General features: G+C 40.8%; 1 protein-coding gene across 3 annotated transcripts in view; it reads left to right on the forward strand.

Annotated features, from left to right (window-relative positions):
* The window catches only part of LOC111157322 (nucleoporin 93), a 109997-nt gene that overhangs the window by 27588 nt on the left and 57068 nt on the right, over nucleotides 1-25341 (forward strand). For all 3 annotated transcript variants that reach the window (XM_022518634.1, XM_022518635.1, XM_022518636.1), the window contains exon 3: nucleotides 5633-5750. In XM_022518634.1, coding sequence (XP_022374342.1) covers nucleotides 5633-5750 — 118 coding nt within the window. The remainder of the gene's footprint in view (nucleotides 1-5632; nucleotides 5751-25341) is intronic.

The raw sequence follows: 25341 nt of genomic DNA on the forward strand, positions 1-25341 counted from the left end.
GATAGAGAGGCAGGCAGAGAAAGAGGAGGGAAGCAGGCTCCCTGCTGAGCAGAGAGCCCGATGTGGGGCTCTATCCCAGGACCCTGAGATCATGACCCGAGCCGAAGGCAGAGGCCTTAACCCGCTGAGCCACCCAGGTGCCCCTAAAGTTAATCTTTTAAACTGATGCAAAATATTCACATGACTCTATGGCCAAATATATAAAACAAGGTACTGTGTATATAGAGGTTCTATCTTTTGTCCATTAGTTTCCATTCTACATTCTTCCTGCTTTCAGAAAAAAAAAATTTTTTTTCCAGGTTTTTTTGTTTGGTTCTTTTTTCTTCTTTCACATAAACTCTGCCAATCTGCCCCTCCCCTGTGCTGGTACTGTGGACTTTTCCCCATCTTAGTACCTTTCCTGAGAAGTCTAAGACTGGTCTTCCTCCTGGCTTTTCTTCCCTCCTTTCTTAAGAAGGCATGATTTATACAGAAGGTAAACAAACAAAAGGTTAAGTAACCTTAAATAAGGTGGAGAAGACAGGGACTTTTTTTGACTTTGGAATTGTGTAAATATTTTACATTATTATAAAACAAACTAATTTCAAAAAAGGAATTCCTAAAAAATGAAAATAAGTGTTTAATCCAGTTGGTGACATAACCACACAGAGAGGAACAGTTCCAAGTGGTATCTTAATTTGTCATAAGTTATCATGTTGGAGGTGTTGTTACTGCTCTTTTGAGACTGTTGTGTGTATAGTGTAGGATAAAGCAAATAAGTAGTTATAGATACTGAAACTAGGACTTGTGGTGTGGGAGAAAGGAGATGCAGAAAGAAAATCTGTGAGGTTAACCCAAAACTTTGTGTTTTAAATTTTGAATTGGGATTATTAGTATAAACTCACCATGTAATTTATCTTAAGAAAACTGAAGCAAAAGTAAAAACTTCATTTCTAGCTCTACTTAGGAGAAAGCCTAGAAACAGTACAGCACTGAGCAGTCCTAGTACCCACATAGTGGCCTCTAAAATCCATCTCTTTTTTTTTTTAATTTTTAATTTTTTAAATTTCTTTTCAGTGTACCAGAATTCATTGTTTATGTACCACACCCAGTGTTCCATGCAATACGTGCCCTCCATAATACCCACCACCAGGCTCACCCAACCTCCCACCCCCAACCCCTTCAAAACCCTCAGATTGTTTTTCAGAGTCCATAGTCTCTCATGGTTTGTCTCCCCCTCCAGTTTCCCTCAACTCCCTTCTCCTCTCCATCTCCCCATGTCCTCCATGTTATTTCTTATGCTCCACAAATAAGTGAAACCATACGATAATTGACTCTCTCTGCTTGACTTATTTCACTCAGTATAATCTCTTCCAGTCCCGTCCATGTTGCTACAAAAGTTGGGTATTCATCCTTTCTGATGGAGGCATAATACTCCATAGTGTATATGGACCACATCTTCCTTATCCATTCGTCCGTTGAAGGGCATCTTGGTTCTTTCCACAGTTTGGCGACCGTGGCCATTGCTGCTATAAACATTGGGGTACAGATGGCCCTTCTTTTCACTACATCTGTATCTTTGGGGTAAATACCCAGTAGTACAATTGCAGGGTCATGGGGTAGCTCTATTTTTAATTTCTTAAGGAATCTCCACACTGTTTTCCACAGTGGCTGCACCAACTTGCATTCCCATCAACAGTGTAAGAGGGTTCCCCTTTCTCCACATCCTCTCCAACACACGTTGTTTACTGTCTTCTTAATTTTGGCCATTCTAACTGGTGTAAGGTGGTATCTCAATGTGGTTTTGATTTGAATCTCCCTGAGTGATGATGAACATTTTTTCATGTGTCTGAAAAAGCCATTTGTATGTCTTCATTGGAGAAGTGTCTGTTCATGTCTTCTGCCCTAAAATCCATCTTTTAATAAAACAGTGGGGGCTCTTTGAAGTGTTGGTTGACTCCAGGTCTGTATGAGATGAACATGAAACATCTTGTCATACCAGATAGGGAAGTTACTAAGGTCTACTTGAGTTATGTCAAAAGAATTCGAAACCATCCTCGAAAGGTTTCTACTGGTGGAGGAGACAGTTTGAGGATGATAAGGATAGTAACTGCAGTGGATTGAAACACATCAGTAAGTGTTTAATATGTTTCAGTTCATATGTTTATGACTTTAAATTCATGAGTTCATAAGGATACCAAAAGGAAACTCACCAGTCACTCTGAGGATGCTGGAGAACCATCTCATTATTCAGAATAACCACATAATGGATGAAGAGTTTTTCTGAAAGGAAATATTCTAGCTAATAAAAATAGAATACCTGGGGTGCCTGGGTGGCTCAGTTGGTTAAGCATCGACTCTTGGTTTCAGCTCAGTTCATGATCTCTGGGTTGTCAGGTCAGGCTCTGCACTCAGTAGGGAGTCTGCTGGAAATTCTCACCCCTCCCCCAATGTGTGTGTGCACACGCGCACTCTCTCTCTCTCTCAAATAAATAAATCTTAAAAAGGAAAAAAAGAGCACCACCATTTTGCAACCTCTAAGGAATTAGTGACTCTAAGCAGTGATTATCAGTGTCTGCTAACATTCCAAAAGAAATTACCAGACATTACAGACTTCTTGTCTCAAGTAATCTTTAGTCTCAAGTAATCTAACCAAATATAATGACACCTGAATCTGCTCAAACCTTTAGAGCTTACTTTCAATTGATAGGAAATACAGAGGCTGGAGGAACATGTCAAATGACATCTCGAGGTTGCAGTCAATAAAACCTGTTATGTGGGAAACTGTATCCTTCCTACTTTTAGTGTAGGTCATGGATCAATAGGAGAAGCATCAACTGTGAGCTTTTTAGAAATGGAGAATCTCAGGTCCCATCCCAGACCTACTGAATCAGAATCTGCATTTTAATATGCTTCTCAGGTGATTCACATGTACAGTTCAAGTTTAAGTAGTACTGCTCTACAGGACAAATAATCCAGAGTCCCTGATAAATTGTAAGGGAAAAAAAAATGAGATGAAGGAGCATCCTATAGATTAAAAAAGATTTAGGAGGCATATCATTCACAAGTAGAGATCTTATTTTTATCCCATTCAGAAAAAAAAACCCACAAAATTTAAATTATTAAATAATTGGGGGATTCTCTGGAATCTACTTCAAAATAATCTGGGTGGTGGAAAGAGGAAAAGAGGTAGGGATACAGGTGAAACAGGGTTGACTCTGACATGTTAATTGTTGAAGCTGGGTAATGGGGACAAGGAGGTTTACCATTTAATTTTGTATTTAGAATTGTTTTTCTATAAGGGTTTAATAAGGAGGGCCCACTAAAATGACTGTGATCAAAAAGGTAATAACAAGTATTGGCAAAGGTGTAGAAAACAATTGGAGTCCTTGTACATTGCTAATGAGAATATAAAATGGTGTAGCTGCTTTGGAAAACCATCTGGCAGTTCTTCAGAAGGTTAAACAGTTACTATAGGATCTAGCAATTCTACTTTTAGGTATATATCCAAGAAAAATGAAAACAGTATTCACACAAAAATGCTACATGAATTATCACGACAGCACTTTTCATAATAGCCCCAAAGTGGAAACAACCCAAATGTCCTATCAGCTGATGAATGGATACGTATATTCATAAATATAAAATGTGACATATCCATATAATGGAATACTGTTCAGTTATAAAAGGAAATGAAGTACTGATACATACTAGAGCATGGATGAATCTTGACAAGCATTATGCTAAGTGAAAGAGGATAGTCACAAAACAGCACATGTTGTATGATTCTGTTTATATGAAATGTCCAGAATAGGCAAATCTATAGAAACAAAATGGATTAATAATTTTCAGAGGTTGGGGGTAGTTTGGGAACGGACATGGGAAATGACTGCTGGTGGGTAGGGGATTGGTTTGGGGGTTGATGAAAATGTGCTAAAGGTTGTAAAATGTTCTAAATGTTGTAAAAAAATGTTCTAAAAGGTAAAAGTTGTACAACTCTGTGAATATACTAAAACATACTGAGTTGTACACTTTAAATGGGTAAATTGTATGGTATGTGAATTATTTCTCAGTAAAGCTATTATTAAAAAAGGAGGGAGGGGGGCACCTGGGTGGCTCAGTGGGTTAAGCCTCTGCCTTCGGCCAGGGTTATGGTCTCAGGGTCCTGGGATCGAGCCCCACATCGGGCTCTCTGCTCAGCAAGAAGCCTGCTTCCCCCTCTCTCTCTGCCTGCCTCTCTGCCTACTTGTGATCTCTCTCTCTGTCAAATAAATAAATAAAATATTAAAAAAAAAAAAAAAAGGAGGGAGGGCATTACACTGATACCCATGCTCCAGGCTTCACTCAGCACTACTCAGAATCACTGGGAGCAAAGTTGACTAGGTGATTTTAATGTGCAACCAGGGCTGGGAACTACTGAATTAGAAGGTTAGCTTTAAGGATTGTTAGAAGAGATGGGCAAGATTATTTATCTGACAGGGTAGCCTGGAAGAGAAGCCTCAGGGATGGTATTCTAGTTGACTTGTCTACATTGGAAGAGACAAAAATCTACAGCAGGTAGCCCTCTGGGTGCACAATATCTATTTCTGTAGTACCTTGTAGAATAGAACTAAACACAAAGTCCTTTCTTCTCTAAAAAGTCTGTTAGTGCAGAAGTAGAAGTCTTAGGTGTCATAGCCATAGGTTTTGGGTTACTTGTGCTTTCCAGTGGTGTAGCTTCTGAGTTCCTCAGAAGGAACGTAAACTTTGTCAGTGGGGTTTGGGGATACTAAATCGTCATCTAAAAACAATAGTCTAAGCATCTAATTCCCCTAAATTTCTTTCTTCCAGAGAGCGTTCGAGATGTTAGTGAGACTGATTTTTTAAAAAACTCTTCTATTGTTATATTCCCCTAAGTAAGTAGAAGTAAAGCTAGTTGTATTTTTCCCATCTCTCTTCAAAGCATTTATTCGGTGACAGGCTCCTGTACTATTGGACTGGGCAGCAGAGCGGGAACTTGAAGGTGTACTAGATATGATGTTTGGCTTTTAAAGAGAAGCCATGGAGAACCAGCCTTGGATTCTGGTTCAGCTGCCCTTTGCAAATCATCAATGGTCCCAGACTTTTAGTTTCTTCAACTGATGAATAAAATTAGGACTGGGTTACTCTTAAAGCTTCTCAGATGTTGTGGTTCACATATTTGTCTTTATAGAGGCTGTGAATATAGGACAGTGGTTAAGAGTTTGTGCTCTGGAGCCTGATGACCTGGCTCTGCCATTTTCTGGCTCTGTGACTTTGGAGAAGTCACTTAACCTCTCTGCACCTTTAGTTCCCCCATCTGTAAAATGGGGGTTGAAAATAGCATCTACCTCCTGATTTTCTTTACTGTGAAATATGTGGAGTTGTCTAGCCTATCATTTTGTTAGTATACTGTCATTTTATTCTAGGCAAATTTTATTCTAATTCAGGCATGACCAGAATTCTCTTTTATTACCAGATGCAGTATTGTGTCTCTTTGGCTATGTGATAGATCTTTATGGAAAGGTATAAAAAAACCATATAAAGGTGAGCAGTACATAAGAAGTTTTGGATAAAAAATAGTCTCTAGTATTTTATGAAGCATATTCGATATCTTAATCCTGCTTTTTTCTCCTTGCCCCATATCCTAATATAGGTCAGTTCTCCTTGGGTCTCGGGGACTTGACATATCCCACATCTCCCAGCGACTGGAGAGTCTGAGTGCGGCCACCACCTTTGAGCCTCTTGAGCCTGTGAAGGACACAGACATTCAGGTAAGGGCTTGCAGGACTGGTGTAGGTGGAACCCTGGATATGCAAACCAGGCTGAAGGCCTGCTTGACCAGCTCATTTGTTGACCAGCTCATTTAGGAATTCTAGATTTCTTTGTTAATTCTCTTTCTGAGATATTAACAGAATGGGAGACTCTGCTTTGGGAGTATAATGGGGAACAAAGGTTACTTTAAGAGTGCTCTGAGAGGCTGAATTTAGGAAAGCAATTCCAACCTGCACTTTTTAGATTATTGTAATTATGAGAACAGATTTTTCTTCCTTCCTTGGGCTTAATCCAGGAACAGAGACATTAGTTATAAGTTTCTCTTGCTTTCTTTGCTGGATCTCAAATAATTTTACTCTTCATCTTCCACATTTCTTTTCTACATCTTGCTTGTATTGGTTGGCAAAGAGCTGGGGAAAACTTAGAGTACTATTTACTGAAACCTACTCATCGATTTCTAGGAAGTGTTTGGCTGCATTAGTGGCACCAGGAAATGGTCTAATAGAGCACTCCAGTCTCATTTAACCTAACATGCCACTGGCATAATTGATTGCTATTTTAATCTAATCAGAAACTGCTTTGTGTATGTGTGCGGGCACACACACATACGTTGTTAAGGAAAAAACTCAAGATTCATTTAGTTTTGAGGAATTGGGATGCTGCGTTCATGTTAGAGTGAAGGGACTGTGAGCTACCATTTTAATCATTGATTTACCTTTGAGATGAAACAAGTAGGTTCTACAAAGGCAAATCATTGTACTAATTGTGTTATTAGTTATGGGTACTAATTATGTTATTATATGGGCTCAGTTTGAATTAACTCTCTATCCCACTATCCTTTCCAAGAACTATTTTTATCTACCTAGTATCCATAGTTCTTTTTTTTTTTTTAAGATTTCTATTTATTTATTTATATGACAGAGAGAGAGAGAGATCACAGGTAGGCAGAGAGGCAGGCAGAGAGAGTGGGGTGGGGGCGGGGGAGGCAGGCTCCCTGCTGAGCAGAGAGCCCGTCCAGGGGCTGGATCCCAGGACCCTGAGATCACGACCTGAGCCAAAGGCAGAGGCTTAACCCTCTGAGCCACCCAGGCGCCCCTAGTGGCCACAGTTCTACTCTATTCCAATTCAGTAACCGAAAACCCTATGTTTCTGTTGAGAGTTAACTATAGATACTAATTTTCCTGTTATCAATATGTTCCCATAGTCTCTAGTTTTTTAAAATTATGTGTACTGAATCATATTAGCTTGTCATCTTGTGGATGCCTGTTCAGTTCCATATAATCTTAAAATTTTTTTGCTTTTGTTTTGCTTATTTTGAGCTGTCCCTTTTTGTACCTTCTATTTACTGCTATAAACTAATACTTTTAATAAGGATGAGGTGGGCAAAAGGAATAGAGCTAGAAAATAAATTTGAATAATCATACATTTTGCGGAATATCCCTAATAGTGTGGAAGAAAGGGCACTAGCTGAAAGGCTTGTGTTTTTAATGTTTAAAATACCAAAGAAGTTATTTTTATTATTTTTTTAAGTTATTTTTATTTTTTTAAAAAAGATTTCATGTATTTATTTGAGGGAGAGAGCATCCTGAACATACGAGTGTGAGGGGAGGGATGGGGGGAGAATCTCAAGTGGACTCCCCGCCAAGCCCCAGAACCCCCAGTCAGGCTCCATCCCACAACCCATGAGATCATGATCAGAGCTGAAACCAAGAGTTGGAGGCAGAACTGACTGAGCCACCCCAGCACCCCCAAAAAAGTTGTTTATTTTTAAAACCAACTGCTTTTAAATGTTCTTTGGCATATTTGTCATACATATTTGGAATACTCAGCACATTTAGTGATATACTTTGTGAAGTCCCTCTGACATGGTATTCCAATTTTCTACTTTGAGATATTAATGACAGGATTATAAATGTATCAAATCATGACGATCTTCTCTTCTAACCTTCTGTTGAGTACATGAACACTCTCCTTCAGCACCCCGATTAGATAGTTTCCCAGCAGTGGATGCTCGGTCACATCAAAGAGAGTTTCTTAATTTGGAGTGAACATGGCTATGAGTTTTGGTCCTGCACCACTGGAAAATCTTTGAACACTGAGAGGAAGGATGCATTCATTTCAAAATTTTACCTCTTGAGCTTTTCCAGAGTAGCTTCAAAAATGCAAAATAGTCAGTCCAAGGTAACTTTTGATTAATTGGGAATTGGTCGTCTAGTCCTTAAGTAAAAATTTAAGACTTACTAGTTTTGGGGTACCTGGGTGGCTTGGTAGGTTAAGCGTCTGACTCTTAATTTTGGCTCAGGTCATGATCCCAGGGTTGTAAGATTAAGCCCCTGGTTGGGCTCTGTGCTGGGCTTGGAGCCTACTTAAGATTCTCTCTCTCAGGGTGTTTGGGTGGGCTTAGTCAGTTTTGGTTTCAAGTCCGACTTTTGTTTTCAGCTCAGGTGATGATCTCAGGGTCCTGTGATCAAGCCCCATGTTGTCCCTAGGCTCAGTGCAAAGTCTGCTTGTCCCTCTGCCTCTGCTCTTCCCCCAGCTCACGCTCCCTCTCTCTCACGGTCTCTAAAATAGATCGATAGCTAGCTAGCTATCTTTAAGGAAACAAAGAAAAAAAAGAAGATTCTCTCCCTCTGCCCTTTCCCCCCGGGTTGTGCATGTGCTCTCTCAAAGGAAAAAAGAAAAACTTACTAGTTTCAAAATAATTGTTCTCTTGATTTCATCTTCTTGGCTACAAAGGCTTAAAGGAGAAAATTTAAGTTTTAAAGGGCTGAGGCTTTGGCTTAATCTGAGGTGGTTCTAGTTATTGATAGGAATTGGAAGTTTTTTTGTTTTGGGTTTTTTTTTTAATGATTTTATTTATTTGAGAGTGAGAGAGCACGAAAGAGGGGACACAAGCAGGGGGAGTGGGAGAAGGAGAAGCAGGCTTCCTGCAGAGCAGGAGCCTGATGTGGGTCTCAGTCCCAGGACTCTGGAATCATGACCTGAGCCGAAGGCAGACACTTCATGACTGAACCACCCAGGCGCCCCAGGAATTGGAAGTTTTAAATTGTATTGTGGAGCTCATCTAACCTGTGCTTAGGCCCCCCCATACACATCAACATATCCTTGCCTGATTTCTTATTTAGTAGTCAGATGTAAGAGCCAAGTCAGCTTTCGGCCTGAGCATGGAATAGTCTTCCTTTTAGTTTCTATCATGTGTTGATTATCCAAGAAGAGTTAACTTAGTCATTTTCAGTTGTTTGTTTTTAGAACAGCCATATATATTTTTTCATGGACTTTTTTTCCTCATTTATTTTAACAGCTTTATTGAGATACAGGATTCACATACCATAAATCTAATGGATTTTTGTGTATAAATTTTTCCAACCAGTGTTTTCGAGATGAGAATGCATCCTAATCCCATGTGCCAAGTATCAATCAGAGTGAGTTTATGATGTCAGTTTATAAACTCATAGAAGGAAATGCTGAAGCATTCTTTGACAGATACTGTCCAAGACTTTGTACCATCCATTGTTTGCGTTACTTAGAAGCTTGAAAAGGCATTTCCGCATGTATAGATACATGTGTAGGTACATGGGTGATCCTTTTCTGTCTGCCAGACATTCACGTTGATTATATTCCCTTCTGTTTCTGATGGGAAGCTTGAAATTAATACAGGCTTTCCACTGTTAACTGTTTTGTTGTTTGTCATAATTGATGATGTTGGCATGCGTTGAGAATGCATTTTGGAAAGATTGCTGCAGCCAGCGAAGGTAACATATTAAAAAAGACTTCTTTAAATATATGTGTGGCTGATGCTAGGAGAGTTTTTAAAAATGTTTATTGATTTTATTTTTTGGAAATGGTCATGAAGAAGGCCTGTACATTTGTGTAAAAGAGGTGAAGAGTGACTTAAGAGGTCATGGCACGGAAATGACTGTACTGCTCCAAGTGCCTTTGTGGTGCTTGCAAGCACAAGTCTTCTCACAGAGGTCCACTTGCTCACTTATGTCTTTGGAAAAAAAGTACCAAGGGCAGATTGCACATCTTTACTATGATCTAAACAGACCTAATGAACCAGAGATGATGTGTATCATGTAGTAATAAAGGGCAGATTTACACAGTTCAACTATATTTTGGGCTTTTTCACTAGATTACATGTATATTTCAAGAAGGCTGTGCAGAAATTGCCTGAGTTGGCCATAAAAATAGGAGCTGCAGTTTTCTCTGCATTAGGCTCTATTACTTCCAAATGACAATGAACCAAAGTATAATAATATTATTGCTAAACTTCCTGTATTAGATTCCAAGGGATGCCACAACAAGTTTCCACAAACTCAGTGGCCTAAAACATTAGAAATTAATCCTCTTACAGTTCTGGAGTATAGAACTTCAAAATCAAGGTGTTGGCAGTACCTTGCTCCCTCCAAAGGCTGTCGGGGATCATCTTTCCTCTTCTAACTTCTGGCGGCACCAGCTATTCTTTAACTCCAATCTCTGCCTCCGTCTCCACAAGGTTTTTCTCCTGTGTATTTAGTCTCCCTCTCCTTTCTCTTAGAAAGACTCTAGTGTTGGGTGTAGGACCCACCCTAAATCCAGAATGATCTCATCTTGAGATCCTTAACCTAGTCACATTTGCAAAGATCATATTTCTAAATAAGGTCATATGCATAGGTACTAGGAGTTAGGACTTCAGCATATCTTTTGGGTGGGGGACACATGTCAACCCGCTACAGTTACAGTGCTTACAGTGCCAGAAATCTTAAGACTAAATTAACTGTAATTAATGAGACATCATCAGATCTCACTGTTTCACAGCTGTATGGAGTATTGAGCTAAGGCATCTACTGCTAGTTGTTCTAGTGACTTGCAGACCTCAACCAAGTATCTGATGTCACCCTTAACATTCCTCTTTCCCGGCTGTGGGAGGACCCATATCTGATTCAGCTAAATGGCAGTTACTGTTTATAAACAGCTAACAGTCTGTAATGTGTTTAAGAGATTTCTGTAGAGACATTTTTTTTTTTTTAAAGATTTTATTTATTTATTTGACAGAGATCACATGTAGGCAGAGAGAGAGAGAGGAGGAAGCAGGTTCTCCACTGAGCAGAGAGTCCGATGCGGGGCTCGATCCCAGGACCCTGAGATTATGACCTGAGCCGAAGGCAGAGGCCTTAACCCACTGAGCCACCCAGGTGCCCCTGTAGAGACATTTTTAAAATAGAAACCACTTTTCTGAAGTATTAAATACCTCGTGGTTGGAGTATGTATAGGTGGGACTAAATTGGGATACTTTCCTACAGAAGGAGAAGCTATCTTTGTGTGTGTGTGTGTGTGTGTGTGTGTGTGTGTGTGTGTGCGCGCGCGCGTGCATGTGCACGCGCACACATATGTACACTTCAGCCAGCAGGTTTGCCTAACTCTTTTTCTTTTATATGTTAGGACTTTGGTTATCACCTTCCTTAGCCTGGAGTAGCGCCTCTGATATGTCTGACCCCTCATTTCAGTCTAACCCTGTGAGGTTTTCCTTACACACCACCTCTTTCATGGTCTTCTGAGATCTCTATCCCCACAGCCTCCAAATGCCTCCAAATACAGTGTGTCGGTTTTACTGCTTAGGAAAAAACAAAACTTTCCAAATGTTTCCCCACAAAGTAAACAAGTTTAGCTTATGTTGTTAGAATTAACTTGGCAGCCCATTCAAATTTTAGATAAGTGATTCTTATTTCTTCAGCCCCTTCTACCAAAAAAAAAAAAAAAGAAAAAGAAGGAAAGAAAGATCCTATACTGAAGGTCTTCATAATCTGTAAATTTCCACATGGAAATCTGTCCTGTCCTGCAGTAGAGTGCAAAAGATATCTTAAATAGTAAATAAAATAACTATAAAAGGGCTCCTGGGTGGCTCAGTTGGTTAGGCGACTGCCTTCGGCTCGGGATCAGCTCGGGTCATGATCCCGGAGTCCCGGGATCGAGTCCCGCATCAGGCTCCCGGCTCCATGGGGAGTCCGCTTCTCCCTCTGACCTTCTCCTCTCTCATGCTCTCTCTCACATAAATAAATAAAATCTTTAAAAAAATAATAATAAATAAAATAAAATAACTATAAAAAATTGGAGTCAGGGAAACTGGTTTATCACATACAAGATAATGATGCAGTAATAATTCACTTTGTTAGAAACTTGTTTTGCTTACCACACTATATCCATAATAAAATATTCATTATTTACTTCCTTTTTCTGTCCTTAGCCTTGGAAATGTAGAGTATGCTCAGACCACTCTTAGCTTATCTTTTAAGTAATCAGAAAGAACTAAATAGCTTTGGTGTAAGTATGAAAATGAGTCACTGCTTGTGAAACCCCTTATCACCTAAATTGTTATGTTCATGGATTATCTTTTAATTTTATATCTTCAGAATTAAGAGACTGCTGCTTAAACGCAGCTATATATAATAGCTAAGCAGAAAAGTGGTTGTGTTGATTGTTAATTGTGTGTTTGTAGTACTGGCAAGTTGTTAGTGAGGAATTGGTTCCAGAAATCCTGTGGCGGTTGGTTGGAAAGAGGGTCAGCCTTGCCTAGAATGATTAGTGTGCTAATAGCAGCTCGTCAGGAATTTTACTGGCAATATATTAATATTGAGGGAGAAGTACAGTAAGCTTTCCCTTGCTCAGATTTGTTGCAGGAAAGTGCATTCTGAATGGATGAACAGTACCTGAACTCTGGGATTATTTTTAAATAGTCATTTTCGTTTGTTTCTAGAAACTTCTAAGCATGGATACCAGGGAGGGGTCTTACCAGAGCTGCTTTCATAAATCTGAGGCAGAGATGAGGTTCATTCAGTTAGAATTAACATCTGTTTGCGTTTGTATAACAGTCCTGAGAAGTGTTTTAAGTAGGCAAAATATACCTAGCTCCCGTTTAGAATAGAATTGTTTCTATTCTTAATATGCCTGAGCAGGCTTTTCTGCAGTGGTGATCTAGCCGAAATGGGATGATTAGAAATTTTGAATTGATGGGACTCTGAAGGATAAAGTGTTGCTCTTTAAATGTTTTCATGTATAAAAATATAAGAGCATCTAACAGTGTGAAGGTTTTTAGTTAAGCATTTGTGTTTATTGACTTCTTTGCTTATATTCCTCTTGCTCCTAAGAGAGTCAGCGGGAAGTTCATGGTAACCTTTCTTTGGAGTTTTTAGAAGACTTTAATGGATATTTGAATCTTGCCCTTTAATAGCTTATCCTGGACTTAAATTAAACAACCTATAGTTAATGCTCTTGGGTTCACTAGATAATGAACCCGATTCTCACTGGATCCTAAGCCTGCTACTTAGAAACACTTCCCTGGAACAAATGTGACATACGTTTTAGGCCAGCATTCAGTTGTAGTGGCCGAACGGCAGATGAAAACGACGTACGTCTCACTGTGCCCTGTCTTCTTGTTCAGGGCCTTCACGGTACCAGGCTTTGTCTCTTGTGTGAGCACCGCAGTGTCCACATCACCCCTGCTTCTTTAGCGAATATATTTGCCGTTCCTTGTCATTAAACCCTGACCCAGCTCAGAACTGGTGAAAACCAGTAAACACATAAAAAAGAAAAAATAGTGTCTTCCCAGAGGCAGGTTAATGTGCCGTCCTGTTTTGTGTTTGTAATTAGGTAGTCTGATACTGATTGCTGGGGTAAGTACTGAAATGATTTAATTTTTCTGCCTGTCTGTGATAAGGGAAAAGGTAGGCTTTGTGGTGTGGTGGAAAGTATGCAATTACATTAAAGTATCCTGTGAATGGAATTAAAAATGGTGACTTTGAAATAAAAATGGGTGTTAAAGGCATCGTCTGTGGAAAATGTGAAAAACTGCATTTATGTGAGCCAAGGATATAAGATTTCAGCCTTTTTACTTATCCATTCACACTTACTCCTGAATGCGGGGCTTTCAGAACAAGCAAGTAAATGGATGCTGAATGCATTCTGAGCAAGCAGGAAATGACAGGCTTTTTTGTCTTCTCAGAGGTTTCTTATATCCTGTAGTGAGCAAAGGAATATCAATTACCAGCTAAAGAAGAAAGAAGTTGGAACGGTTCCGTAAGAGTGTTTTGGAAGAAGCCATTGGCTAAAATATTTATCTGACAATTTACTAGAGCACTTCACATATGGGCCCGGCCCTGGTGCCTTTGAACCAGGTTGAGTCGTGCCCTCCCTCCTTCATGAGCTGTCTCTTAACCTGTCGATATCTGTCGAAGCCCCAGCACTCTGGAGGTGGGGGGCGCATAGTGTCATCTGCAGTCTGGTGTCTTTAAGTTGCTTGCTTCAGGAACCAGAAATGGGCATGTCTTTTTATCTGTTGAGCTGTCTGATACGGGAGCGGGTGTAATTTAAATGGGGGTTAAAACCTTGTCGAATATCGAATGCATTACTGCGGACCAGGCTGTCGTTCTCAGATGGCGGCTCTTCACCCTGTGCACTGCTTAGATCCGCTTGCTGCAGCACCCTGTGATCTCTTATTTCCGTTTTGGAATGTTCGATGTTGAAGCTTTCCAGGCCTCTAGCCTGATGTGGCTCCGTGCATTGTTGGGGTGGCACAGTGTGGCCCCTCGGATGCAAAACTTTGGGAACCAGGTTCCCACTGTCTCCACTAAGAAACCACATTCTGTGAAGTAAGTGAGAAGAGGCTCAGACAGGGGAGACTCCTGCTTTTGCTTTTTATTTGTTTGTTAGGGACCAGGAACAGAAGCTGGGAGAAAGGATGGGCAGTATCCTCTACTGACAAGACCTGTGTTAGGATTTCTTTTGCTGCAGAGCTCAGTGTATATATATTGCTTTCTTTTTAGGCTTTTCCCCCATTTCCCAGATGCCTGGCTTCCGTTGTGCACTTCAGATATGGAGAGGTTGAGTGAGTCCCTCCAGCTCAGGTTGCTGGCAGCCAAGCTGAGGCTCGGGCCCTCAATTCTGACAGCCCTGGGTTCGCAACGCTAGCGATCAGCAGCGGTGCGTGCACCACTTTAATTATCTCGGAGGACAGAAGGATGAGGCCTCCCTTCTCACCGCGGAGTAGCTGCGAGGCCGAGATGCCACAGCTGAATCCTGCCCCTGCCTTTCAGAGAGCCACCGCTCTCGAAGCACTGCAGTGGGTCTGCTGAGCAGGACTGGGCGGACACAGCTTCTGAGAACTTAAATGGAAGGAAGCCTTGTCTTTTAGAACATATTTACAACCAGGACTGACAGGGCCATTCTTTCATTTATAAAACAAAGGGGAGTATTAGGTCAGCAGAATATAAGTGCGAGTATGGATTTACTGGCTGATTTTTATTATCACTACCTGATTTGCTTTATTTCTTTGAATGGCATGTGCTCATGGATAGGATATGAGAAAGAGTTTTCTCTACTCCGTTTTCTTTCAAAAAGAAAAAGTTGTCTATTTATTTATTTTAAAGATTTTATTTATTTATTTGACACAGAGAGAGAGATCACAAGCAGGCAGAGCGGCAGGCAGAGAGAGGGGGAAGCAGGCTCCCCGCCGAGCAGAGAGCCCGATGCGGGGCTCAATCCCAGGACTCTGAGATCTTGACCTGAGCCGAAGGCAGAGGTTTAACCCACTGAGCCACCCAGGCGTGCCAAAATTGTCTATTTTAAGATGCTGTCACTATCTTCAGGACAGGTAGAAATGGCCATGGAATGTTAAAATATGCTTGATTTGTTCAGGGTACCACATACTCTTGTGTGATACTATCTGGGAGTACGTTCTCTCTTACTAGGTTCCTTCTTATCCACAGTACATATCTGTCTCAGAAGGATAGCACAGGACCTGGTGGATTTTTTTTTTCTTTTTAAAGTAGGCTCCATGCCCAGTGTGGAACCCAACATGGGGCTTGAACTCAGGACCCTAGGATCCAGACTTGAGCTGAGATCAAGAGTTGGAAGCTCGGGGTGCCTGGGTGACTCAGTTGGTTAAACTTTTGCCTTCAGCTCAGATCATGATCCCAGGGTCCTGGGATCATAACCTCTACGCGGGGCTCCCTGCTCAGCGGGGAGCCTGCTTCTCCCTCTCCCTCTGCCTGCCGCTCCCTTTGATTGTGTTCTCTCTCTCCCTGTCAAATAAATAATCTTAAAAAAAAAAAAAAAGTCAGAAGCTTAACTGACTGAGCCACCCACGTGCCTTGCCTCGTGGATCCTTAAAGATTGAAGATTTATGGGCATTCACAGTAGCACTTGGTTCTGTGATGAGGTCCCAGACTGCCCCAGAGGTCTTCATGTTGAATGAGTATGGGGATGGGTGTTCTTCATTGAGAAGGTCCATACTGAATCAGTGCCTTCCAAACAAGTTTTGGGTTTTTTCCCCCCAGTTCATCTCAGGCTGAGAGATATACTTCCAGGAAAATGCAGTAAAAATGGATTAACTAGGAAAAAAAATAAAAGTCATGCAAAATACAAGCCTTAGTTTTTCAAATTAAATTCAGTAGACAGAATTACTCTGTCAGCTTACTCTAAAAGTTTCTAAATGCTTATTCTCCATTTTTGTACTTACCTGCTGCAGACTGGTCACCAACTATTTGGGGTCTGTAACTCCTTCAACCACACTTTGAATAGACTAGTTTAAATAGTTGTGTTTTCTTCCTTCTCCCCTTCCCTCTCTCTTTTCCTCTTTCCTTCCCTACCTCCCTTCCTTTCTTGTGTTTAGTTTAAGTGTCCCTGCTGGTGCAGTGAATTGAGGCACTACAGTTTGAATTCCTGTCTTCTGTTTTCCCCCAGCGAAATCAAAAGAGGAGGCAGAGCTAAGGTTTACTGAACATTTACTGTGTCAAGACACTGAACTAAAACACTTCTGGATTTCCAGTAACCGTCTGAAGTAAATAACTGTTGTTAACCGTATTTCACTGATGGGAAACCTAAGGCCTACAGAGGCTGGATATGCCAGATTTGAACTCCCTTCTTTTGGTTTGAGTTCAGTACTCTGCCCTTAGTCCCCTGGGTTTTAAATTCCATTGTGCATCAAGACTGTTTAGTAAAGAAGTGAATTTTCAAGATATCATTGAAAGAGGAAAGTAGTGGAAGTGTTTTAATAGAAATATTGTTCATTGATTGCTTATTCAGAAGAAATCAGAGTAGAAGGCCCACAGTGAGTGGATGCGGTGGGCAGTGCTCTTATTTACATACACTTAGTAGCAAAATAATGTTGACAGTGAGGAGGAGCTGGAACATGCTTTATAGGAAGCCAGGCTGGTTTGGGGAAGGGTGGAGGAGATGAGTTTTGCAGGAAGGCCAAACGTCCTTTATCCCTTTATCTCCAGGTGCTTGCTTCTTTGCCATAGTTTTGTGCTTGCTGAGCTGTCAGTTTAACTTACTGTCTAAAGCTCAGCCCTATTATTTCGCAGGTTTGCTGCCCTACAGGTATACTGTAAAGGGTTTCTGTGAAATCTTGGAGCAGCTTTTAGTTTCAAAATGCCAAGTCTTTGTGCTTGTGAAAATAGGTTGTGTTCAGCTTCTTGTTTGATCATCTTTGTTTTGTTTTGCTTCTGAAGCTGAGCCTGAGTTAGAAGAATGATGCTAGAAGCAATTTAAAGGGCACATCAGGTTTTTTACTGTAATACTGAACTATTGATTGTTGACTTATTTGTAGGTTTAATGCAGACCCATTTCCTTACTTAGCGTCTGACTGGCCATTAAGCTCTGGCAGTGTGCCGGGATGTTGAAATCTTGCATCTTATAATATGATTTGGCTGTCTAAGAGTATTATGTGTGTTTGGTTTTTATAGACACAGACAAGGCCCTCGACTTTGTGTGTTCTCCAGAATAGAGGAAAGAATTTCTCTGCAGCAAAATTACTCATTCACTTCTAGGAGACAATGTGAAAGGGAGGTGACCGGGAGTCATGCAGATTGGTGCTGTTTGGACTGACTGGCGCTTGTAAAGAAATGCAGACTAATGTAACAGAGTCTTGGAGAGAAGACCAAGCAGGGAACTAAAAAGGCGTGGTGGTGTTCCAGAGTAGCAGTTAGGCACTTCCACGTCAGTGGCCCTCAGCATGTGCCTGGTGCCGCTCTCCTAGTATGGAGTTAGAACTGGGGGCTGGCAAAGTGTTCTGCTTACAGAGAGAGCTGGGCTCAGAGTGGTTGGAGGAGAAGTAATCACTGTCTGCAAATGACTTTTCCCCTCTTCTTTTACAACTTGGACACTCTTGACTGGAAGAGAGGGTGAGGGCTGAGGGAGTTAGATGACAAGGAAACATTAAATTTGGAATTTTGAGAGTGTGAGTGGGAACTGAAGGGCTTTGGGAGAGAAAATCACTTTCCCCCCTAATGACAAAGTAAGACATGCTCAATTCAGAGAACTTGGGAAGTGGCCCCCAAGTACGCTGTCTTGACTGCCATATTGCCTCTCGAAGTTGTCAGAACAGCCACCATTGTGGAAGTGTTAAATTGTTTGGACTAGGTACTTGAGGCTATGGAACATCTGTTTGAAATGACAAGGAAAATTGATTTAACAGGGAGATGAGGAACTAGTCCATGAAGCATGTCTTAGAGATCAGCTATTGAAATGACCCTTGTAGTTCAGAGTTGGTTAATTATTATAAAACGATATGTAGTCTTTTCCTTTATTCTGTAATGGAAAAGTTTCCTAATGTATGAAAAGGGATCTGAGACATGCTGGTTTTATGAATAATTATTATGTCCTTTCACTACTCCCCTCCAGCCATTTGAAAGAATGGTTATCTATGACTTTGTCCTAATTTGGAAGATATAGGGGAAAGTAACAGGCCAGAAATATGTGAACGTTGAGTGGCGCACCATAATCCTTCTTCCGTTTATGTGATACATGCAGCAGGTTTTCCCATCGCTGTCTTACTCCTCGAGGTGGAGTGGGTTGAATGGGTGTTGGCATCATCTTTATTTAGAAGGGGACCATACTGAAACCAAGATGGAGAGATTACTTACTATTAAAAAGTGGAACTTGAACTCGGATACTTCTTAATTCCTTGCCCTATATCCTTATTATCATGCCTTGGTGAGGAAGGCATCAGGGCGTGACTGGTTGGGTAAATTCCAGATTATTATTATTGTTGTTGTTGTTGTTGTTGTTTTCAAAGACACCAAACTAGTTCTTTCCCAACTGGTCATCGCGTGATGTTTGATCCTGTCTTTCCTCTTAGACCTCTTACCTGATTCTTTGAAGTGACATTTTCCATTTATTCCCTCCCATATGAAAGCTTTGCCGGTTAACTAATCAGTTGTAGGGAAGAAAATGCTACTTAGAAGAGTAATACCATAGACCGAATGGTGGCAAACCTCACTTTTCCCATCCGAGGTACACTTTGGAGCAAAAATGTTAGCGATGTTGGTTGCTGCCCCTGTATAGTTTCTAGATGTCCTTTTATGTGAAGGGGCTCGGTCTCTAGAGACTTGGTGCTCTGGGTAGAGCCAATCAGCCTGGTCTGTGCTTTCTGAATAGGTCATTGATGGCAAGCAAATGCAAAATGGCAAACCAGAGCATATGTCATATTTGGAATTTTAGGGGGCCTAGACTATCAGGGTTTAGAGCAGATTAGGGCTGGAGGTTTTCTGTTTGTTTTTGTTTTTGCCAGTTCTTCTCTCTCCCTCCCAGTTTCCTTCCTTCCTTTAGGCTGTCCTCCCTTCCATTCCTTTTGTCTGTTCTTTTTATCTTTTCTCCTGTCTTCCTTTCGTTCTCGTTCTCGCTTTCCTTCTGTCCTTTGCATCCCTCCCTCTTTCCTTTCTCCCACCCCTTTAAACTAGTTGTCCTATCAGGGCCAGCCATTGCTATTGGTTGAATGTACCTCCTTTTTTCTGAGCATCTCTTAGCTGTGAAATCATGGCTTTTAGAATGGTTCCTGCAGCCTGACAGCGTGCAACACCGCAACTGTCTTGCAGTGTGGGGTGAACCCAGGTTAGGTGTGTGGTTGAGCTGGGCCAGGTGGAAAGATGGGTTCTGGGCGAGCCTGGCCTTAGTGGCTGCCTCTTCCTTATGTGCTCTCATTACTTGTGTTTTCAGTTGCTTTTGCAAACCCCAAAGAAGTGGTATTTAGTTGTATCCATCTACTTAACCTGCTTATGTTTTGCTCTTCTAATGGGTGCCCTTTCCTTATCTTGGGCCCTTTCCTAATAGCTTCTTGTAATATTCTGCTTTCATTTTTTTGGTGCCTGACTCAGCTTGATATTGAGGGTGTGTAGGAATTTTCTGTACATACCAAACTAAGGTTTTGGGTGAGGATGTTACGACTTATTCATTCTTTTTGAAGATTGATTATACATTAAAGCCAAATCCTAAGAAGAGGGAGTGACGGGGAAGAAAATGACCAAAGAAAGGGGAATATTTGATTTTGTTTCTCATGTTTTAGGAATTAAGTTATAAATTAATCTAGCTCCCAGTTTCATATGTGTTCTTTGCCATTTGTTAACTATTCATCCTACTAGCTCATTTTTTGGTGGGGGAGGAGGAGTGTTATGGAACGGGGTTTATTTTGGAGCAGCAGACATATTGCAGAGTCCTTCAGGCATCTAGGTTTTTCCCTGGGAGATAGGAAGAGAAAGGAGCTGCAAATCTCATCTCTGTTTTTGTATTAGTTTTCTGCCTCAGGTTGGTTTTAATTTCCTTCTCCATTCCTCTCATGCCCCGAATGCCTTTGACAAACAGAAAGAAGCTCTTTGGTGGTGGTTCTGAAGTGTGGAGCCCAGACTAGCAGCATCAGCATCACCAAAAAACTTACTAGAAATGCAGATTCTCAGGCCTCACCCCGGATCTGCTTAATCCAAATCTCTGGAGGCGAGGCCCAGAATCTGTTTAACCAGCCCTCCAGTTTGAGATCATCAGTATTAATTGATGACAGAAGTTTAGTATAGGTAAATTGTGCTTTTCTAACCATCTCTGCCAACTTGTAAACTTCACCCACCTGTGTACTAACCCTGAGCTTTGAGCCTGCAAAACAGTGTTTATCTTTTGAGCATTTGAGTCCATAAAGAATTTATAACCATCCTCGTTGGTGTCTTTGCTTCATCAGGGACACAGTCGTCAATAACATATATCTGGAAAACTTGTATATATTAAAAACTTATGACTTATAATTGGTCATTGATCACTCTTCCACGGTGGAGGTATTGACTCCCATACTGAGGCTGTAGCTCAAAATACACTGCCTAAAAAGCAGTCAGAGCCCAGAGGGGAATAAAGGAGAAAGGGAGACAGGAAAGGGAAGTGAAGGGATTAATAATCCCATCTTGGTTAATCATCATTATCCTCTCTGATCGCTGTGAGCGGATGTGCTGTTGCTTCTGCAAATGTTAATAATTCATGGATGGACTATGCCAAAGGGAGGCCTTAAATCTGGTCTCTCAGCAGATTAAATACACCGTCTGCCATCAGTAGGAGCCAGGAGAGATGAAAGATGGACTTGTTGTTTTTATTCATTAACCTGATTTTCTCTGCCTTTCTTTTCAGCTTCTCTCATCCTCATTTTGTTTACCTTTTCATTTGCTTCTCTGTATGTCCTCCTCCTGCATTGAGTGAGTGCTGGGGATCTTGGGTCTACTGTTAATGACATTAGATTTTACTTTTCCTTCGCTGCTAGTAACAACAGATGCCATGAGAGAAAGCAGAGAGGCAGAATAACTATTTCCTTGGAAATGTCTAAATCAGTCTGCATATTTGAAAAATGTATTAAAATGTGCAAAGCCTGTGTCTTAGAAATCATTTGAAATGGCTTCTCTTTGTTTTAAAGAGTAATTCCATTGTACAGGCAGCTGAAGATACACATAGTGTTCTTACTTCAGGTAGGTCTGGGGGCAGTTCCCCATTTTACAGATGGGGAAACTGAGACGTGAAATGAGTGACTTGTGTAGCACTACCCAGAACCCACTTCTCACTCCAATATCAGTATGCTTTCCTGTAGAGTTCATTACCTCTTCCTTTTAGAAATCATAGGTGAGTAGCCTTAAGGAGGCATTTTACTCATATTTCATCATCCTCATTTCATTAGGAAGGCTTAAATAGAACTTAATTAGATGAAGTTCGAATACTGTATAGGTAGCCAGCTTCACAGGAACACGTCTGATTACTTCTAGGTGTAAATTTGCCAAGAAGCACCATAATCAGAAGGCTGTTGACAGTCTGCACGTGTGTAGACATTTCTAGAGCTCCTGAATAATAGCTCTCAACAATTTATAGGTTATTCAGTAAACATATGTTGAGTACTTAACCCTGTGCATGATGCTTTGTTAAGCCCCCTAAGTGGGTATAATAGGGTTGCCATCTTTAATAGATTTTCAGTGGTTTTAAGTTTACCTGAGGGGGTTTGGCTACTTGGAATGCCCCAGTATCAACTTAAGGATGTGAGATGGCAAAGCAGTAGAACTGGAAATGTTTTAGTTACCAGGGTAGTTTGCTGGAGGACTTAGTGGTAAGAAGCACATTAATAAAACTGGACCATTGTTTTTTAAAATGATCTCTACCTGTGTCCCTGCTGAAAGGCTGGTGGAGAGAAGAGTGGTGTGGGAAAAGCAAATTTTAAAATCGGGCTAATTTTCATAAAATTGTTTTAGAATTGCAAATCCTTGTGTTCCTATTGTAGAGGTGAGAAGTACAGAGATGAAAACCTGACCGTGTGTCTTATAAGACAACATAAGTTCCTGGGGTGTAGACAGGGCCACCTGTCTTGCTTGCCTTGGTTGTCTGTCCTGACGCAAAGCGGTAGGGAGTGGAAGGCAAGGCCTCCTCTCACCTCTCCTGGCCCCTCTTGCATGGCCGGCATCCTGTGGGGCATCACCATGTTTTCTGTTTCACATTCATTTTGTTGCTATTCTCATGCAATTTTTATTCTGGTATTTTCTTTTATAATTTTCTTAAGGCTTGCATCTTTGAGTATAATTTTATTAGGTCTTAATGCCAAAATTTATTTCTTGCTCTGAGGAATGCCAAATTTAACTTTATAATAAGGATTAATGAGAAAATAGAATCCTGCCTATAATTTTCCTTCATAGAAAAATTTCAAGAACTCTCTTTTGTATGGCATTGAATTTGAAAATCTGACCAGCTGACAGAATAAATACAGTTTTTTCCTGTTTAAATTGGTGAGGATTGAATAATTTCAGTAATCCTTTTTTTTCTATTGAGGAATCTTTTTTTTAACCACTTTCCCATCTTATTAGTGTTTTCCAATTAATAACAGAAAAAACGTGTGCAGAAAAAAATTGCATGAAATTAGTGTCTCTTTTCTAAAATAATAGTAATAATATGATGAACCTTGCTTCAGTAAGCAAATCCAAACTCTGAATATCTGCATTTGTAAAAGAAGTCTTGGCGTGATATTTAGCTTTAGTATTCCTTCAAATAACAGCTTCCCTACTGAATTTAAAATAGAATTTGTTTAACAGAATTCTATTTACAATCAACCTGGTAAGAAATACATCTGTTGTGTAAAGTGTATTGGTAATAAGAACTAGTAAGCTAGAAGCCCTTCTTTTGTTCCACCATTATCCCCATGTGATAACTTAAGATTCCATGGAATCTGAGGCTCAAATACATACTTGAGCAGCTTTGCTTAGTACAGTGTCCCATAGTGGTGTGCAAAGTGTTTTGTAGCATGAAACCTAGAACCTGAACCCAGGACCTAGACCAGGTCACTGTGTAACCTTGGCCTGAATCTGAGTTTCTCTGTCCCTTATTTTCTTATCTGTGCTACAGGGGAAATGAATTACCCCTGAAATTTCATGGCTGTGACTCTGAGTCTTCATGTACTTTATTATTTCATTTTTTAAAAAATTGAGGTAGAACTTCATATAGTCTATAAGTTCTTGCCAAATCACTGTTCTCTATCTAAATATGAGGCCTGGTAGGTACTGTGATTGTGTGTGTGTGTGTGTGTGTGTGTGTGTGTGTGAGAGAGAGAGAGAGAGAGAGACAGACAGACAGACAGACACAGACGGACAGAGCTCTCATTCTGAGTTTTCTGAAATCTGGGACTGCTGTGAATTGCCCTGGAGGCATATTTGAGGAGAGATGCTTTCTCCTCCCATTTTATCCTATTCCCATTAGTAACTGCATATACTGGGGAGCTGCTTCCCGAGAAAGTGTTTAAAATGAAAATCTTATTTCTGAAATTACTTTCACCCTGGTGCTTTAAGTTTTGGCCTATTTCTAAACCCTGCTCCCACCCTTTTCGGTTTATAGGCATACCAGAGGCAGAACGCTGCTCTGGGGAAGCAGAAGCTCATCAGCTCCTCAGTGCAGAGGGAGCTTTCTTTTCCCTGTTTTCTTTTCCCTTTTTTCGACCCTGGGGCAGGCAAGTTTGCACGTGAGCAACAGAGAAGGAACTTCAGTTTGTTTTACTGCTAAATAATGACATGCAGAAATCAGCTGATTTTTTTTTTTTTATTGACTGCCTAAATCTAGCTGCCCTCACTTAAAACAATACTCAAGGTGAAATGTCATTGATAAAATTAGCAGATTGCTTTTTCATTCGCAGCTGATTTGTCAGGACAGATCAGCTGTGAATGCCACACCACTGACTTTGGGCCAGGACCATCTCATCTTCCCTGAACTTCCTTGGCACTGGATGCAACTGAGAAGGAAGCCGACTTTGGGAATTGAATACTGTTAGTAATGATGCTTAGTCACAGAGAAGAGTTTGATGCTTCTGCATACTGGCCAAGAACCACCTCAGCATCTGTCTTACTACCTAAGGCTGCAGTGATCTCAGGGAGATAAAGAGATTTGAAAGAACAAACAACACGCAGAAGTAATATTTAGCTCCCTTCAAGTCGTTGTCTGTGTCTACCTGGGTTGGGTCTAGTAAACACTGATAAAAATCAATGAAATGGGTTTGTTGAGTGGCCAGTAAGGACAACACTGTGGTAGGCACTGGTGATAATTATTAATTTATGTTTATTCTAAGTTCATTGTCTTCTACCTGGAGAGTCAAGATTAACTAACATTGCTATAATAGGATCAAACTGTCTAAGAGAGTGTAAAATCGCGGGCAGAATTGAGTGGGAATGATATGAGGTTCTTGACATGGGACTTCAGAGGAGGAGAGGAATGGGTAATGATGAGGGAATTCTGGGGTAGTTGGGGAAGACCACCTAGAACAGACAGGATTTGAATGGGCCTTTGAAAGATTACATGGGCTTAGCTTGCATGAAGTGAAAGAAGATATAAGCGTAATAGCCTGACCAAAGTCAGGGAGGTGAGAACAGAAGTTATGTGCTAAGAAATGAAATCTGTCAGGGAGGGTATCAGATGTGGAAGGAGTGACTGCCAAGCAGTGCAGTGTAGGCAGTACATGCTGTCGAAAGTTTTGGAGCAGGTAAATGTCAAGAAGAAAGGGAGGGAGCTGTGGAAACACATGGAAGTTGGCTTGGCCAGTAGAAGGGATACCTGCTGAAGTGTTGTTCAGGGACAGTTGTAATAATTCAGCCATGGTGATGACATCAGAACCAGGTTGGTTGGTGAGAAAACACAGGGGAAAAGATGTGTGAGATATGCTTGGAATAAAACATCTGCCACACTTGGTGCCTGATGGGCTTAAGAAGGATGTTCAGAAATAACTTGAAGTTTATAAGGAGGAGAAGGGTTGGTGCTATTGGTCGAGGCACAGAAGTTAGGAAGATTAACTGGATT

Source organism: Enhydra lutris, unplaced genomic scaffold, assembly GCF_002288905.1.
Source record: "Enhydra lutris kenyoni isolate GAN:26980312 unplaced genomic scaffold, ASM228890v2 scaffoldscaffold54, whole genome shotgun sequence".
Lineage (NCBI taxonomy): Eukaryota > Metazoa > Chordata > Mammalia > Carnivora > Mustelidae > Enhydra > Enhydra lutris.